This window comes from Anas acuta, chromosome 5, assembly GCF_963932015.1.
Source record: "Anas acuta chromosome 5, bAnaAcu1.1, whole genome shotgun sequence".
NCBI classification, from domain to species: domain Eukaryota; kingdom Metazoa; phylum Chordata; class Aves; order Anseriformes; family Anatidae; genus Anas; species Anas acuta.
The window spans coordinates 60,859,553-60,877,461 of NC_088983.1; the positions used below are offsets into that span (position 1 = coordinate 60,859,553).

A 17,909-nucleotide genomic window follows, 5' to 3' on the forward strand; every position below is an offset into this window, starting at 1 on the left:
ACAGCTTCCTGTGAGGGTTTTCCACATAAGTGCCTATTTCATGGCAAATCCCTCTTTTTTTTTTTTTTTTTTTTTTTTTTTTTTTTTTAATTCCCAATCAGATAATTGTGGCAACATATTTGGTCATGCCATTGCCTTATTTGTAAAAGTGTCTTCCTGGCTTCACTTACAAATCCAAAATATGCAGGTGCAGCATATTTGAAAAATTAGCCTTAAGAGTTTTTCCTAACATTTATTATTACTCATGAACTTAGCACTCCTGTTGTCATGCTGGTTTTGTTTCTCTCCTTTCATGATGTATTATTTACTAATTATTAATTTTTGTAATATCAGCACCCCATATGAAAGGCAAGAAGAACTGGCATATACATACCCTAGCCCTAGGTCCTTGCAATCTAATTACTGACATGATATGGCAAGTGAGAACAGTAAACACTGGGTGGAAGGGAATTAGTTATACTGATATAAAGAATGATGTTGCATGTGCTAGAAGGTGCCAATGTCAATTGCAGATTTAACCCAGGAAATGGGTCACTAATGGAGTGATTTTAACACATTAAAACCTTTTGCAAGTTTTTTTTTCTGAACTTCATTAATATCACAGATTTTGAGGGAAGTGGCTTTGTAAAGCTCTCTCCCATTGCTAAACGTAGTTCCCTTTAAAAATCACATTCAATTTAATCTTTTAAAATTCATTGTTTTGATACATTGGAGCAAGCGAAGTTGTTCATTAATAGTGTTCAGCCACACCTTGAACAATGCATCCATCAAATATGAAGTCAGGCTGCCTTTTCCTCTGTGATGAATTCCTGTCTGTCATTTCTCCATCTTAAAACAAAACAAAGCATTGACTGAAATCTGAATGGATCATGTCCTGTGGCCCTTGTTCGGGCAGGATTTCTAAAAAACTGTTAGGGATGACTGAAGATTGCAGAGTTAATCCCTGCATTTTAAAATCAATATCATGTTTTCTAGATGTTCTGGGTGACACTGTGATGTCAGGAGAAGTTTGAAATTATGTGGGTTAACACTTGCACTGGCAATCAATCTGTTACTGTTACGAAAACATGTTCCTGTTAAATAGATTATTGCATTCCTTTTTCTATTGTTTTGACTTGGAAGATGATTAATATAGTAACAACAATTTCAGAAAGCAGCAGGTTTTCTTCTGGGAAAACAAAACAAAAAAATTTGTAGTATCAATAGATCTTATCAGATACCCGATAATAACTCTTAGCAATATTTCTCACGGGCTGGGGTATTTTGTCCATGTTTTTTGTTACTATGGGCCTTTACTTTCCTCACTGGAGTATAAAATGAAATATCAAAGGGAAACAGCAATAGTGTTTGTGGGGATGTAGATCGTAGTCAGACCTGATGACTGGCAGTCCAGTACTTCTGGTGTCATTACTTAGACTGAATAACCTTGAACTTAAATGTGTTTCACATTTTCTCTGTCGATAATATCTATGTCAGAAGGGGGTTGTTAGTGTTTAATTAATTATCTGTGAAGGGTCTTGAAGTCTGCAAGTGGCACATGATTGAAAAATCTTACAACACTTACATTCATCCCCAAATTTATAGTAGAGACTGCTTCTTTATGCCAATTTCTATCTAGATGTTTTGTGGATCTCCAGAGAATAACTTCTCAAGCTCTTGTGTTACAGCACAAGTGGGGCTATGCTGGCCTTTGAGGGCTTAAGTCAGACCTTAAGCATTAACTAATTCAGTTAATATTCCATGGAATTTATAATTTCATTATTTTAGCTGTACTCTGTGCCCAATTTCTGTAAGGGTTAATTTTGCCATAAAATGTGGTCAAGAAATCTAAACTGTTTGTGTAAGTCATCAAGAAAATAGTTGCATTTAGCGGTTTTGATTCATTTAAATAATGTAGATTTGGGCATGGCTGGCTGTGGAGCATGGATGTGATAACATCTTATTTAGAAATATTGTTTCAGCCTTTAATATGACCCAACTAACAGTTGAGCTTTGAACACCGGTGAGTAAACTGCTACCAGTGACAGAGCTGAGAACAGTTAATTTGGTTTTACACACAGAATATACTTCACTATTAATTTTAGCTCCTGTCTTTCAAATGGGGGAAAACATATATACAGGTTGTGAGGATGGCTGTGAAAACTGGGGCTGTGTTTTATTCAAGATTAAGAATTTTGCTTGCATATGTAAAACAAATGTACTAAAATAGTAAACTCACTGCCACCAAAACTGAAAACAAGGCACTTCGGAAAATATATGCTGATATATAACTGGGTAGAATTTCCTTCATTTTGCAAAGCCACGAGCCACATGCATCAGCTCACCGCAAAGTCATTAGGTCTTTTTAAACTCAGATGAAAAACATTAACAAATACCACAAAAGGCTTTAGTATGGCCCCTTTGTTCATTCACATATGGCAGTTTATAACTCCTGCACCACTTGGGTCGTGTGTTTGTTTAAGCTGCCTCCATCAGGCCAGCCCTGAAAGAACAAAAGACATCTTGAGCGATCCTAAGCAGGAAATGGGCTAATCTAAACATGGCTTGTGACACTATAAGTAGAATAGAAAGGGGAGGGATTGATTAGTCATTAATGTCCAATTGACTCCATATGGATGTTGCAATAATAAGGCCTTTTTCAGTGCAGTAGCGGAGTTATTGAATTAGAGGTTTATGTTTCCTCAGAGCTGACCTTAGGGAATTCCCTCTTGGTTCTTCTCGCTGATGTTTTAAAGAGAATGGAGTCTCTTAACAGGAAAAATAGAAGCCTTATCATAACTAAGTATTGCACGAATATAGCTAACCTCTGCTACAGTATATTCCCAACTCTTAGTATTCACTTAGCACATTTTAGAACCTTTACAGGTGAAATATTTTTCAGCCCATTTAAATATTACACTATTTAATGAATCACTCGTGTATTTCTCAGTTCTCATCCCCTTTTTGTTCACTGACATGCAGCCTGTAAGATATGTTGGGCCCTCAAATCCCAGCAGAATAATATTTGTTTAGCATTTGGAATGAAACCAGCTTGATGAACAGACACTTCCCTGCAGAGTATTTGTGTCTGTGTGACTACAGCATCCCTGTCAGGTAGCTAGTCATGTTTCCAAGTAGGTGTTAGTTTTGCACAGTGATAACAAGACATGCCTGTACCGACAATAGTTAAGAGATGCCCATTTATTTTGCCTCTCTTGAAGGCTGGTGATAAAGAATGAGAAAGTCTTCTGAATATGGGTGAGGGTAAAACAAAAATGGGGAAGTAAGAGGCAGGCAAGGGACAAAACAAAGATAAGTGTTATACTAACCCTGCTACAAATCTCTTAGGTTAAAGTGAAGTAGTCATTTGTCTAATCTTCTCAAAAGTTAAATATCAAACTTAATAGCTCAAAAATAGATAAATAATTACTCTGGTATTCTGAATCTTCCAAAGCTTTTCTTTGTTATATTATTCTTTCCAAATTTGCATTTTTCTATTTCATTTAAAATATTGCTGTAGCTTTCATGAAGGCTGCATTTGTCTGTCCATGTGTTAAGGTCAGGCAGGGGGACTGCCAACCCATGTTTTCATGCTTCCTGCTCTTATTGCATTTCCCTGTTTGTGAGTAACCCATCTCTAGTAGCAAAAGTGACTCCTAATTGCTTGTTCATTAGGTTTTGATCTCTGCAATGCAAGCTGCTAGCACTGCTAGTTTTATTACCGTATTCAGGGCCAGATATTCTGGAGATCACGATCAGTTCTTTCCAAAGTAGACAAAAATATCATCTCAGTCTAATGAATAACTGATGATATGAGCACTGCTGCTAACCAGTCACTTTGACACTAGAAGCCTAAAAAGATTGTCTTTATTTCTATATATTCCATCTTGGTATATGTCTATGGAAGATGGTATGCAGTGTATTCTCTAGAGTAGCCAGAGATTCGTTATGTGAGGGGATTCAAAGGAAATGTGTTACTTCAAACATGAATCAGTGGCCAGAGTGGGAAGAGTAATTAAGGAATAACAGAGGGACTGATAAAAATCTCTTTCTTTTTGCTGTCACTTCTTTTCTCATTCTTTCTTCATCTTTTTCTCAACCTTTTATGCTCCTCTGTGTCATGGATATTATTATCTGCACTCTGTTAACTTGTAAAGGCTGAATCTGATGTTTTGTTGTGGTAAATGATGTATAAAACGGAGAGTAAAATCCTGTTCTATTAAAGACAGTAGGATAAACCTTCATGTGGCCAAGATGAAACCTTCATGTGGCCATGTTCAGCGAACATGGTAGGAGATGGTGCCTGTCCTAAAATGCGTGTCATTGTAAAAGGTGAGAAACTTAGATAAATGCAGGAATAAATAAATAAAGAATGTAACAATTGTTACTGTACATTTCTTAACATTTCATTCATGTGAAAACGTTTATCTGTTTCTTGTGGATTATCAGATATTTTTCTCTTTCTGTAGCCCAGGAATTCCTCTTGCCTATGCGTTAGAGAACAGTCAGTCTCTTTTGGAAGAAAAACATTGTTTGAAATTATTTTAACGAGGCTGTAACATTTTTAGATTCATTCTGTGCTGTTCTTTGACCCAGTGTTGTCCCTAGCCTGGAATCGTGTTCCCACAGGGCAGTTGATTGCCATATATCCACAAAAAGTGATAATTCTCCTCAAACTGTTTTTAGCTTTAAATCATTAAAGTTCTGACAAGTTGAGTAAATGCAAAGGAGCTAGGAAGTGAGGCAGTCTACACCCTCAGAAGCTAGAAGTGTCACTTTGAGGATAGCCCAAGCCTTTAGGCCAAAGTTAGATTTCTTTGCCAACTAAGCCATTAGGGCAGCCAAAGCGTACTGCTTTTGCAACAAGTTTGAATCCTGACCAAAATCCTGACTCTGAAAACCAAACACTCCTTCCACAACTGCAGTATGAACAGAGCATTAGTTTCCATAGAGAGGTGATTACCACTGTTCTCCTCTCTTTTCACCCTTCATCAGTAGTATGCTTTTTGTTTTATCTATTATCTGGGGATTGTTCTTTATTAGATTTTCTGAAAACATTTTCAGAAAGAACAGATGTGAAACACCTAGTTTCTTGCAGTTGTATATGTCTGTTCTTCAAAAATTCCAGGTATCTGTGTCTCTGTCAGTACTATAACTATCACAATAAGAAAAAATCCTTACTTTGTAAAACCTGTTGAAATTGTTTATATAGGACGTGGTACTGTTTAAATATCTGAATGACAGGATGAAGTACTTAGGAACAGCCATGCAGTTTGAAAGCTTGTTCTTATGTGTTTCAACTTGCAAGAGCTCACTGAGCATATGTGCTTTTTATATCATTAGTGTTTCATTTCTGAGCTTAGAAGATACTGAGAATTTCTGGCTCCCCACGTAGAATCAAATGCTAACAAAAGTATTTTCTTATGATGCTTTGTATGCTGACTATAATTCTGTAGCTTTGAGATAGTTACAAGAACACAGAGATTATATTACTTTAGTTATTTGCAGAAATTCATTTTGCAGATGCTTTTGTGATGGCCTATGGGTCAACTTGCAAATATTCCCCCAGAGATCAAGCACAAAGAACATCAACTCATTGGCTGCTTTTTCAAATCCTTCAAGTATGGGCTTGCTTAAAGCAGATGCAGCCAAAGCTTCTTGGCCTTCTTGGGATGTTTGTAATTTATTACTTTAAGAATTGTTTTCTAACATAACCTTTCTCTGAAAATAGACTGCTTATATTTTTTTTCCCCCTTTCTAAATTATATCCAGTTTAACAATCCTGCCTATAATCTTGATACCAGTAAAAGTAGTCTTTGCCTGCCAAAACTGTTTGAAAGGGCTAAGGACAAACTCCTTAGCCATAGTGAATAAGTACCTTTCTGAAAGTAAGAGATCATCATACAGGTTCAAGTATGTATTATTTTCTTTTCCGTGAGTAGAATAGCTGAATGTTTTCATCAAAAATATTATTCTTTTTTATGTTTTTAATTTGTTACCAACATTAATATTTTCACATACTAGTTAGAAATTTTGTGATATTCTTTGAAAAGATGGAATAACCATTATGTGCTACATTTTATCTTTCTCAGATTATGTAGCCATGTGTCTCAATAAATGTTTCAGTGCTGATTTACATGTTTATAATTTATTGCAGTTTCACAATAAGTATATCCTCTCTTAAAAGATGGTAGCTTTGATGTGCATGTTGCAAGCCTTCTGACAGCAATGAACAAAGCCTCATTAACCATACACACCCTAGGTACTGGTCCTACATGCAGATCTGAATCTTATGTCACTCAGCAAAACTACTATTCCTTTCTGCAGCAAAAACCTGACTGCAGTTGCAGTCTCCTGTAAGCACCAAACACCTGTTGCATGGTACTTTTCCTAAAATAGTATTGAAATAGTTTTGCATCTTCCATTTGCCACAAACCTTCCTTCTTTTACATGCGTGCATGTTAGTATACAAATTGCCAAATTGGTGTCAGTTGTAAAGTAATGGCATTCGAGGCATCATAAATTACCGTAGTGATCCTCAGGAGAAGACACTGCTGTATACGAATGAGTGTTTTGCTCTCAGGGTAATGTATGTCTTCATCTGGCCCAGTAGTCAGCATATTGCCCTGTGTTGATGGATATAGTCAGCTTGAAACTGCACTACATTTCACTGCACAATAAACATGCCTGTCAACACCATATAAAGCAAAATGAATTTATCCTGTATGGTCAGTGCATTTTAAATGAAATTAATGTACTGTGGACCTGGTGGCAAAAAGGTAATGTATTAGTTATGCATCCTTTATTTTAGGACTTTTTTCATGTAAATGTATTTCCTATACAGAATGTTTGAAATGGTGTATCTAATAAGGTAAAGTATTTTCATAGTAAATTAGGAAGCTTAGTTTTTGTACAATTAAAAACTTCAGAGTCAGTCACTGAAATTAGTAGATCTCCAGTGTGATCTCCAGACTTTTTTTGGTGAATGTGAAGTAAGTGTCTAGAGCAAAAATAGCTTACAAAAAAAGGAAGCCTATTACTGGAGAATTTTATTTTCGAGTAACATGCTTTTTTGAGGTATTTGAGTATATGACCCGTTTGTTGAGGTGTAAGACTATGTATGTAACTTTCCCACTGTAAAGTCTTTTTGCCTTTCTTTTATAGCAAAGGACAACCCTTAAAAACATATCATCATGATTGCAAGTTTTTCTAGGAAAACTGTACCTTATCCAGGCTTAGTTAAGTTAGCTCTTTCTTCTATATTAACTGGTTCTACACCTCATCCTCAGCTCTGTGACCTCAAAACTCCCCATGAAGCTTTGCTGTCTATGGCTAAGCAGCAGGGCTGGATGCATTAAAAACAAACAAACAAAAACAACAACAACAAGTAGCATGCACAAGCTGAACTGAGGCTGGGCAATGACAGGACACTGTTGTACATTAAAGCATAACACCCTGGAGAAACTGGGGTGTTTGTCACCCATTCTTGAAGCTGCAGCACACTGCACATGATGTACTTGTTGAAGGCAGGCAGTTTTACTACATATATCTGATTGACTGCTCAAATTCAGCTAAAGGAGATGTGACTTTAAGATGTTCAGCTCCAAACATAATCAGACCCATGCAACTAGCAGCATGTACCTCAGTGTACTATATAATTTATTTTATGAAATGTTTTGCATGTGCTTCGCTACTCAAGCAGAAGTCATTGTAAATGACTTGTGTGAACAGGTCTACATCAGCCTGGATTCTCAGGTGTAACTTTTATGTGAGTTTTGTTGAGTACTTGGAACATTTATGCTATGTTAAGATTCCAAACAGAAGCTTTTTCAAATCTTCATAACTGGAGAAATACCAGTGCAATTTGTTTTCTCATTCAGTTGTTGATGGGTGAGTTTGACCAGTAACAACCAAAATCACTGGACATCCTTTCTCTGTCTCTGTCTCTCTTTCTCTCTCATAGATCTGGCAGCAGAGAGAGAAAGAGAATGATGCTAAAATAAACAGCACTGAAAGCGCTTACGTAATCCACATAATAATGTTTTGCATCCATCTTGTTTCTTCCTGCCCTGACATTACAGGAAGTAAAGCAATGAATGGCTCTGCAGCTAAACTACAGCAGTATTATTGTTGGCCAACAGGAGGTGCCACTGTGGCTGAAGCTCGAGTCTACCGGGATTCACGGGGTCGAGCCAGTAGCGAACCGCACATCAAACGACCAATGAATGCTTTCATGGTTTGGGCAAAGGATGAGCGTCGAAAAATCCTCCAAGCTTTCCCTGACATGCACAACTCCAACATTAGCAAAATCCTAGGTAAGTGCAAGACAATGACCAAATCAAGACTGCAGCTGAAACAAAATCAAGGAATGTTTAAAAGGCTATGTCATTGCAGAGGCAGTTGGCATGGGTTAGTTGTTTTTGGGATGTGAAAAGATGAGGTTGTTTAAGTCGGTGACACAGGCTAGTAACTTCCTTCTTGGATATGCAACTTCTCTAATTTTAGGACACGCTATGTCAGAAAGATGGTAACTGGAATCAAAATTACTGAAACTTATACAAATAAAAACTCGAGTTGTTTTCATTCCTTTTATTTTCCTTTAAATAATTCTGTTTATTTTCAACAGCAGACTCACAATATAGGTTTTAGAATGAGCAACATTCATAAAGAATGTTTTGAGAAAACTGTTGCAAGCATATATCCCGATAAAATGTCTAATTGCAAGATCCCATTAGAAATCACCTGAACTACACATCACCTGAGTGCAGAATGGTACTTCCAGGAGAATTACTAGGGAAAAAAAAAAAGTACAAAATCATAATCAAAGGTTTATGTCAGACAGTGCAGTAGCAAGAAACCTGGCACAGTTCAAAAGATATGCAGTCGTATACCTTCTTGAATGCAAAATTATGTTTGATTCTGCCACGTTCCAAAAGCTAAGGATGCATTTGCATCATAAAACTAAAATATTGATTTATTAAAAGACACCATAGTTAACATTTAATTTGTATAAATTGGGACAATCAGGGAATAGATCATGGGTTATGTTTTGCCACTATAAATTGGCTCATTTTTGAGAAATTTTGATTTGCTTTTTGAGACCCCTCTAGAGAATTAGAAACATACGTGAGAATGAGTGGTGAAATGTTAAAACCTATATTTGCTTTCTGAGTCTTTGAAGTGGAAGACAGATGCTAAATGTAACTCATAATAAATAAAAGTAAAAATAAAGTTTCATCTGTAATCATTTTATTCTAAACTTTGAGTTCAAATACATTCTTACTAAAGTTTGTTGCATTTATTCATTCAATCACAGGCAAGAATACATACAAATAAATGTTACTGTGCCCTAAAACTTCCAAAATCTTACTTGGTAGTTCTCATATTTTTGTCTACCATATTAGTAAGTTATATGAATAGCCTTTCAGTTTTTGTATAAAACCTGCACTGTTTCAGTGTTGGCAGCTGTAGGGAATCTATATTATTTGTGTGCATTCTGTGAAAAAACTATTAGGAGTATAGTAACCGTATTCATTAAAATGTAAACTTTCAGCATAAATATTTCAGAAGTGCCAGCAATTGAATGTTTGTTAACCATGGAATTAACCTGTCAGTATCTGCTCTGCCACAAATAAGTCTAGGTCCATATAATATCTGTGCAACTTTTCCAGGACAATGAGAAAAGAGCCTGAAATATTAGAACTGACATAGAATATTGCTGGCTACGGATAATATTTATACAACTTTTCCATTTGTTGATGTATGAAAAATCTTGGTAAAAGAATAGCTTCCACCCACGTTTACCACAGCTGTAATCATTTTATCCATCTAAAAGACACCAAAAAGCTACTTTCTGAGTTTCTTATCCCCTGAAAAAAAAAACAAAAACCAAAACAACAACAAAAAAAACCTTCTCTATTCAAGTGTTTAGATAGTTCCTTATAAACAATATGAGAGTTGTGAATACTTTTTCCTCTTCCTGTGTACACTGTATTAATTCTTTTACTTTTTTATTGGTACAGCTTTCAATGAAAGTTTACAGTACCTGAAGTGGGATAGAGAATTACAAATGTGCTTTCCTTTCTTTTTCTTTTCTTTTCCCTTCTTTTTCTCCTCTCCTCTCCTCTCCTCTCCTCTCCTCTCCTCTCCTCTCCTCTCCTCTCCTCTCCTCTCCTCTCCTCTCCTCTCCTCTCCTCTCCTCTCCTCTCCTCTCCTCTCCTCTCCTCTCCTCTCCTCTCCTCTCCTCTCCTCTCCTCTCCTCTCCTCTCCTCTCCTCTCCTCTCCTCTCCTCTCCTCTCCTCTCCTCTCCTCTCCTCTCCTCTCCTCTCCTCTCCTCTCCTCTCCTCTCCTCTCCTCTCCTCTCCTCTCCTCTCCTCTCCTCTCCTCTCCTCTCCTCTCATTAAGAAATTTAAATGCAACTTTCTCAGTACAGTGTTGTGCATTTACTACATGAGGTCAGAAGATAATGTACATAATAGGATTTTAAATATGTGAAGGTGCCAATATTATGCCAAGCTTGTTTCAAAAGTTTAGTAAATTTAAGACACCAGGGACACAAGAGATTTTTCATAATTATATTGAATCTATGAAGTTTTGATATTTTAGTCTGCTAATTAGCGAAATATTAGTATCTATTAGTAGGAGGATATAATACCCATCTTCATAAAGCTATCAAAGATTTAACACTAAAAATATTGTTTTAAACCTTACTTAACCATTGTATTGTATGTGCTAATACAAAGCTAAGAGCTAGTCATAGATTAATGCTCATATTATTAAAGAAATAAATAATGAAGTCTGTTTTGTTGCATGAGGCTGAGATTTTGATATGTTACTATTGATTTTAAGTACATCTATTTAATAGAGAGAGATTTACATACATTAGGCTTGCAGCAATATCTGAAAGTCAAGGCTCTTTTAAGATGTCTCAAGTTGTACATCCAAATACAAGTGCTGGCTGATGTAAATTCAAATCAGCTTATTTAATTAACTTGTTTAAAATTTGTTTATTATGGCAAGAAGGTGTGTTGAAATGCATGTATGTAAAACCAAACCTGTTTCACTTGAGCACTCTCTGATGGTTTGTATTAATAGGATCTCGCTGGAAGTCCATGTCAAATCAAGAGAAACAACCTTATTATGAAGAGCAGGCACGGCTAAGTAAAATCCACCTAGAAAAGTATCCTAATTACAAATACAAACCTCGACCAAAACGTACCTGCATTGTTGATGGAAAGAAATTGCGTATTGGTGAATACAAACAACTGATGAGGTCTCGAAGACAGGAGATGAGGCAGTTTTTTACCGTAGGGTGAGTACTATTGTTCTAATTGTTTTCAGTGCACCACAAAGAAAGACCAGGCTCTTTGAAAACAAATTGACTTATCTATTAAAGTCACTTACCAATGGCGTTTAGAAGGTAAGGATCTAAATCTATAAAATCTTATTAAAAACATAAGATATATCACAGAGGATGGAACTATCAGCTGACCACTGAATGCTGATTTTGAGACTATGGAATTCTTCAAAGTCAAAAGAAGTTGTTTCCCATTAGCCTGAAAGGTTTGAATCATGTTTCTTGTAAGCTAGTGGTATGCTATTCCATTCTGGATTAGTAATGAGCATTTCCTAAATTAAGACAAGAGCAAAAAGGAAACCACAAAAAATTATTCCAGTGTAGAATAAGGAGTCAGAAGAGGTGGAAAATGGTAAAAGGTACAGAAGTAATAATGGTCAGATTAGGAACACACATGATATCATTACATAAAGGTATGAGGATTTTTGTTACATATAGGACCGTGGCAAACAATCTTTTTTAAAAACACATTGTTTAGGATGAGTGTTTCAAGTAGTGCATAGATTGACTGGATAGGTATACAACGTGGAAAATACAGCTCAGAAAGATCCTGTGTGTTTTTTAACAGTATTAACTCTATTCTTCAGGAGAGAAGGCAGAACTGTTTCATAAGACAGACTAAAGGTAGCAAAAGTCTAGTGAAACAACTGCACCATAACTGATTTCTCTCTCTCTCTTTTTTTTTTTTTTTGTGTGTGTGGTTTTTATGTTTTGTTTTAATGAATTCATCTGTGATGCTCAACGCTCTAACAATGTTTCTGGTGGTTTACAGAGAGTCTAAAAGCTGTCTCCATTGCCAGCCCTTCCAAATTCACAATGTTCTGCTTATTTCTCTAATCACAATACTCTCCTTTTGTTGGGTACTTTACTACCAGATAATTGACCTTGACGTCGATTATGTGCCCTCACTTTTGGCTTGGGATGCAGAACTCCTGTTGCAGTCAATTATTTTGTGGTACAGCCTGCAACAATGTGGGCTCTTTCTTCAATCAGTAAATAGAAGTGTTTTTGATATATTGAAATAACCTTCCAGTCTACAATTTTAACATTGTTTTTTGTTCTTTGCTCTAAGGGAAATTGTTTACTAATAGGCTTCCATCAAAATTGTACTTAGAACCCTAAATAGGAATCTGATTTTATACAGAACATAACAAATTATATTCAGATTGAAGAAATGAAACACTAGTTTATGTCTTCCAAAGCAGATTGACAGACCAAGTCATATCTGTACAAGAAATGTAAAAGAAATGCCAAAACAGCAGTCTGGAAAAACTGAGAATTGTTTGCTAATTCAAAACAGTATTAAGTAGTACCATTTCACATATCAGGACTGATGGCTAATATGGAGGTGAGTGTGGAGGACAGATTCAATAAAGTTCTAAAGCAAGTCCCTACACAAGAGTGATACTGTGAATTTTCCAAAACAAAAACAAAACAAAACTAACAAAACAAACAAACAAACATAATAAAATCTAATGAAAACAAAACTGCTGGTGCAACCAGAATTTAACATCTTCCTTATATATCAAAATCTTTGCACACGTACTGTGTTGCAAAGAACTATACTGGAAACAATGTTTTTTGGATTTGAAAGTAATGATAAAAGGTGTTTGAAGTCTGTGTTTGATAAAGGTGAAATGAGATCCATGTTGCAGTTCAGAATAGATATAAATTTTGATAGTGGGAAAACACACTATGATTTCTAGAAATATTTTCATTCTTTTGTGTGACTTCTCACTATCACCCAAAATTTCTTTTTACCTTAAAGAAACAAATTAAAACAAAATTATTGGAAGATTTGCTTTTTGAACTGAAACATAAAACTTATATGTCATCATTTATTTCAGAATAGTTCACTGAATACTAAGAAGTAGCATTTCATCTGAAGCAGATTAAGTGAAATAAAGTAATTGGGCCCATCAACTTCTTAAACTTACTTTTTCTTGTGTTTACCTTTATATATCACATAAAGCATCAGTTGGAATAGTTTTCCTAGCTGACCTTGTGCACCCATCATTTTTCCACTCTTTTGATGGAACAAACAACATAAACCTTCCTTCAGAACTGTAGCTGTGGGAGCTGAGATGCAGTTTCCTTTTCAGAATGAAATGGGAGACAAATATGTTTTTTAGGATTGAATATACTTTACATTTACAGGAAATATTTCAGCATACAATAGAGAATAAAAGTACGAAATAGACTGTAATGAAATGTGCCAAGTGCTTCACGCTACTTGAAGTCCTACTAGTCCTCCCCCCCTCCCTCCCTCCCTCTTTATTTTTCTCTTTCTTTCTAGAACATATTGATTAAGGTGGGAGTGGGTATGCTAAAATGGCAAAAACTTATCCTCACAGAATAAAAAACAGGTCAGATGTGAAGAGAAAGATAGAAAGACAGACAGGTATCTAGAAGAATCTACAAATAGCAACAAAAAGTAATTTTTCTTATTTGTGTTTGGTGTTCTCTTACACCAAATGTACATATACTGCTGTAGTAATCCAGTAAGGGCTAATTTCTATCAGATCCCTATGGGTGAACCATTGGCTAGCATACAATAATCCTCCCATGTGTATAATTAATACACCCCCACAAACAAACAAGAAAAGAGTTTTATGCTGCTTAAACTTTTAAGATGCAAAAAGCTCATGCTGCTGACTTCAGTGAGCCACATTCTTTGATAAATATTTGTAAGATGCAGAAAAATTGTTTAGTGATTCTCAGTATACAAAGCAGATAAACTTTAAAATAAAGTAGAGAAATAAGGTAATGAATAGCAAGGCTCTGGTCACATTTTTTTGAATAAAAACTCTTCCAGAGAATTGAGTGAGAGTGGAGATTTCTTGGAACAAATTGGGCGGGAAATTCATGCTTTGGAGACAGACCAGCAAAACTCTATGTGCTGTCAAATATTTTAAGTAACGGAGAGGAATTGAACACGTGCATAGGCCTTCTATTGCATCCCTACATGAATGAATTTTTTTCCAAATTAGGAAGACAATAAACTTAAATAATTCATATTTATGTGACTTACAATTTATGGTCCATTGTAATTTTTCTAACAATTAAATGTAAAGAAATGGAACATATGTAAGCCTTAAATTCAGACATTTTAAGTCACGAGTTTGTCTTTTGTTGCCTTGTCTTATGAAAAATAATTAATTTCTCAGTCATTTTTAATCTAGTTCACTTTAAATAGGAGTACATGATATATGCATTTCTCTGCAAAGTGATGTAAGCAATAACATTTTTGTGTGTTTTACCAGTGTAAGATGTTTAGAATAAAGCCTTTATAGTGTTTATAACTACTGTACACATATGTAGTCTGAATGTTGCTAGACTACAGCTTTGAATAAAGCTGTAATATTATATTCCTGTAGCTTGAACTTAAAGTAAGTACACAATGGGTACTTTTGTGAGATTTACTGTTATTTCATTCCTTACAGAGATGTAAGTTTCAAGGTTGTGTAGCATAGAAGCATTTTCTTTAATGCAATCGATTTTGCTTCAGTCATTTAAACAGCTGTCAGAAAATAGTTGGGAAGGGATCAGAAAATGATGGTAATTTGCCAATTTAAATGTTTAGCTAGTGTTGCAAAATTCAAAAGCAGAATTTTCTCTTAATGCCACAAACTTGTGAGCGGGTCAATTGATCCAAAAATTTTCATGTTACCTTCTCTCTTACACTTACCTAACTATTTTGGGCCAGATCCTTTTTATCTGGGGCCAGATCTATGGCCCCAGACTGGATGGACATGTTAGATGGACACGTCTCTCTGCTGGCAGAGCAGAGAGGCAGGAGACCTGTAGTAATTGGCCATCAGAGGAATTCCTAGGCAAAGAGGAGATGATGGAGACAGGAGTGGTTTGAAGCCAGGGTATGTAGCCATGCATCACCATTGCTCACAGATCTGAAGAGATAGGAAGATTACCGTTGGGTTTTGGAAATCTCAGCCAAGCAGAAAACATCCTTGAGTGGACACTGTAACGATGTGCAACTGAGCTGAGCTGTAACCTGTAGCTCTCAGTAAAGCTTGTTTTTATGTCCTCTCTCCAAGATCCTCTGAAAGACAAAACTCCGCCTAGATTCAAGGATTAAACATGTGGAATTTAATGTTATTAAATATACTACAAAAGTGAATGTCTTTAAGAACTACAAATAAAAAAAAAAAAATGGCCAGAGTAATAAATTAGAAACTCCAACTCTCCTTTTCAAGAAGGAGCGTGGTTAGACTAAAAATATATGCTCTTTGACTTCTGTGCCCTGACAAACGCTGTAGAACTTAATTAACTAAAATGACAACACTCATCTCTAGTAACATATATAATCCATATCGTTTTTTGTACCTTAAATGTGGCTTTCTGGGATGTAATGCAGTGACTTAAGCAGAATTTACATTGACAACGTGATCACCCCTAAATGATAAAGGCTCAAGTTAGAGGTAGGTGCCCAGTTACTGGGCATGTGCGGTAGCCCATGGTTAAGTGCTCGCAAGTGTTCACTAGCAAGTGAGTTCAAGTTTGAGATACTTCCCATTTAGGTGGTACAGTTAACACTTGTTTACAGTTCTATAGTGAGATAGAATAATTTCAAGTTCACAGTTATTACCCACTCCGCAGCAGGCATGCATTCTGCATTTGATTTTTGTTTAACATGCTAAAAAGAGCTGTGTTGATGAATGACAAATTCAGTACGCCTTCAACTTTCCTGTTATACCAATCAAGTTCTCTACCAGTTAGATTCACTCTATCATTTGTCATATATTTAGTGCAGTCTTAATTAAAAGGCAGCTCTGTAAATTCTGCTTCATTATGCTAAGATGACCTGCTCCCTTTGAACTTTGAAATAGGACTTAGACAAATGTACCCCATCCCATTGAAATGTGGATATGCAAAACAAGTTTTTCTCACTTGATAAACGTTTATAACTTGATAAACATTGATAAAGAATATATCAATTTCCTAACTCAGTGTAAAGCTTAATTCTGACAACTTATGTATATAAAGACAGTTCACAACCCTGTCCTAAACATTATTTTTTCCTTCTTACTACTTATAAAAAAACATTCTATTGAAAAAAAAAAAGGGGGGGGGGGGTGGACTTGTTTAATAGGGGGGAGGGGAACTAGGGTTCTGATCCATAGTATCATCTATAACAAAGAGCAGCTTGCACTCGATCATTCTTGAGTATATTCTACGTCTCTAATCCGAAGTGTTGTAAAACCAACTTTTCTCAAAACATCTTTTAGCATTGATCCTGTGGTGTTCTTTGATGAACACCTAAGGATTTCTTCTTTTGCAAATGTATCTATTCTAAGAAATATCAAAACAACTAGCATTTGTTGGACAGACAGATTGAAGAAAATTAAGTGTATGTGGCTCAGGGACAAATATGTAGAATTTTTCTGTTACTATGTGTGGTTTCTTTTTCCTTTGCTTTGTGGAAACAGTCACTAATGTGAAAAATTTCTGGGTCTCAAAGTTTGTGGAGGAGGTACCTGTAGGTTTTTAACAGTAGTAGTTTATATGCCTGACAACATGCAATCTTAAAACAGAAATGTTCCCATGTGAGGTAGGTGTTCAATTTTATGGATAAAGTTTTGAAAGATGTTTGCAGCAAATCACTTGCAAGCAAACGCATTGGCTGAAAATTGTTTTCACAGAACATTTATCAGACCATTTAAAAAGTGAAAATTTAGTGAAAAATCCCTAGCTGTTTGTAAATCATCTGCAAATCATCATTTGCAAACAGGAGTATAATGACTGTGTCAAATGAATTACCACGATGTTTTTGCTCACTGCTAGCCAGGTGTACCATACTTATACAACAGATGTTTGAATTTCTCAAGCTGTGCAGAGGCTTTAAGAGGCAGGCTAGCAGTAGCAGCAATGAAGGTAGTACATAATGCTATTTGAATATTCTCTTAAACAAACTGTTCAAGATTTGACTGTCTCTATTGGTTTCTAAACTTTGGTTTCCCAGTAACTCTGTGATATTTACCAAAACTGAAATTTTGTCAATGAATGATAAAGACCTAACATTTAGGGTTTTGTAAATAAAATGTATATTATTTGTGTCTTGATTTAGCTATTGATTAAGGATTTGTGAGAGGCTGGTTTATGCAAAGCGTATTTTTATCTCCTTTTAAATTTTAGCATAGAGTAACACAGTGATCAAGAAGCAAGAGATTTGTTAGACTATTGTAACACATCTGATGCTGTTTCTGTTGATGAAATTGTAAAATACAGAGATCTCTAATACTCGGTCAATATTGCTCTAAAGAAGGTTGGGAGACATTGAAATATAAGATGAAAATAGACATGTACGTCCAATAATCAGTCAATAGTAAAACAGAAATTTCCAGAGCACTGGAGTATTTCTGGTACTGGAATTTGTCATGTCTAAAGTATGACATTGATTCTCTTCCTCTGGACAAGTTACATTCCTTCTTTTTCTCTCACCTTTACTAAAGGTAATGGTCCAAAAATAACAAGAGAATATTTGGAGGTGTCTTTTAAAATAGGAACTGTGTTATTAATTAATCCAGATGTAAAAAGTTGATTTAATTAATTCATG

The 17,909-nt window shown here is 35.6% G+C and overlaps 1 protein-coding gene across 19 annotated transcripts in view; it reads left to right on the forward strand.

The window, feature by feature from the left end:
• Nucleotides 1-17,909, forward strand: part of SOX6 (SRY-box transcription factor 6) — a 380,820-nt gene that overhangs the window by 354,952 nt on the left and 7,959 nt on the right. For 17 of the 19 annotated variants that reach the window (XM_068685194.1, XM_068685208.1, XM_068685193.1 and 14 more), the window contains 2 exons: nucleotides 8,061-8,294; nucleotides 11,074-11,290. In XM_068685194.1, the coding sequence (XP_068541295.1) occupies nucleotides 8,061-8,294; nucleotides 11,074-11,290 (451 nt within the window). The remainder of the gene's footprint in view (nucleotides 1-8,060; nucleotides 8,295-11,073; nucleotides 11,291-17,909) is intronic. The other 2 variants (XM_068685201.1, XM_068685202.1) reach the window with 1 other exon arrangement.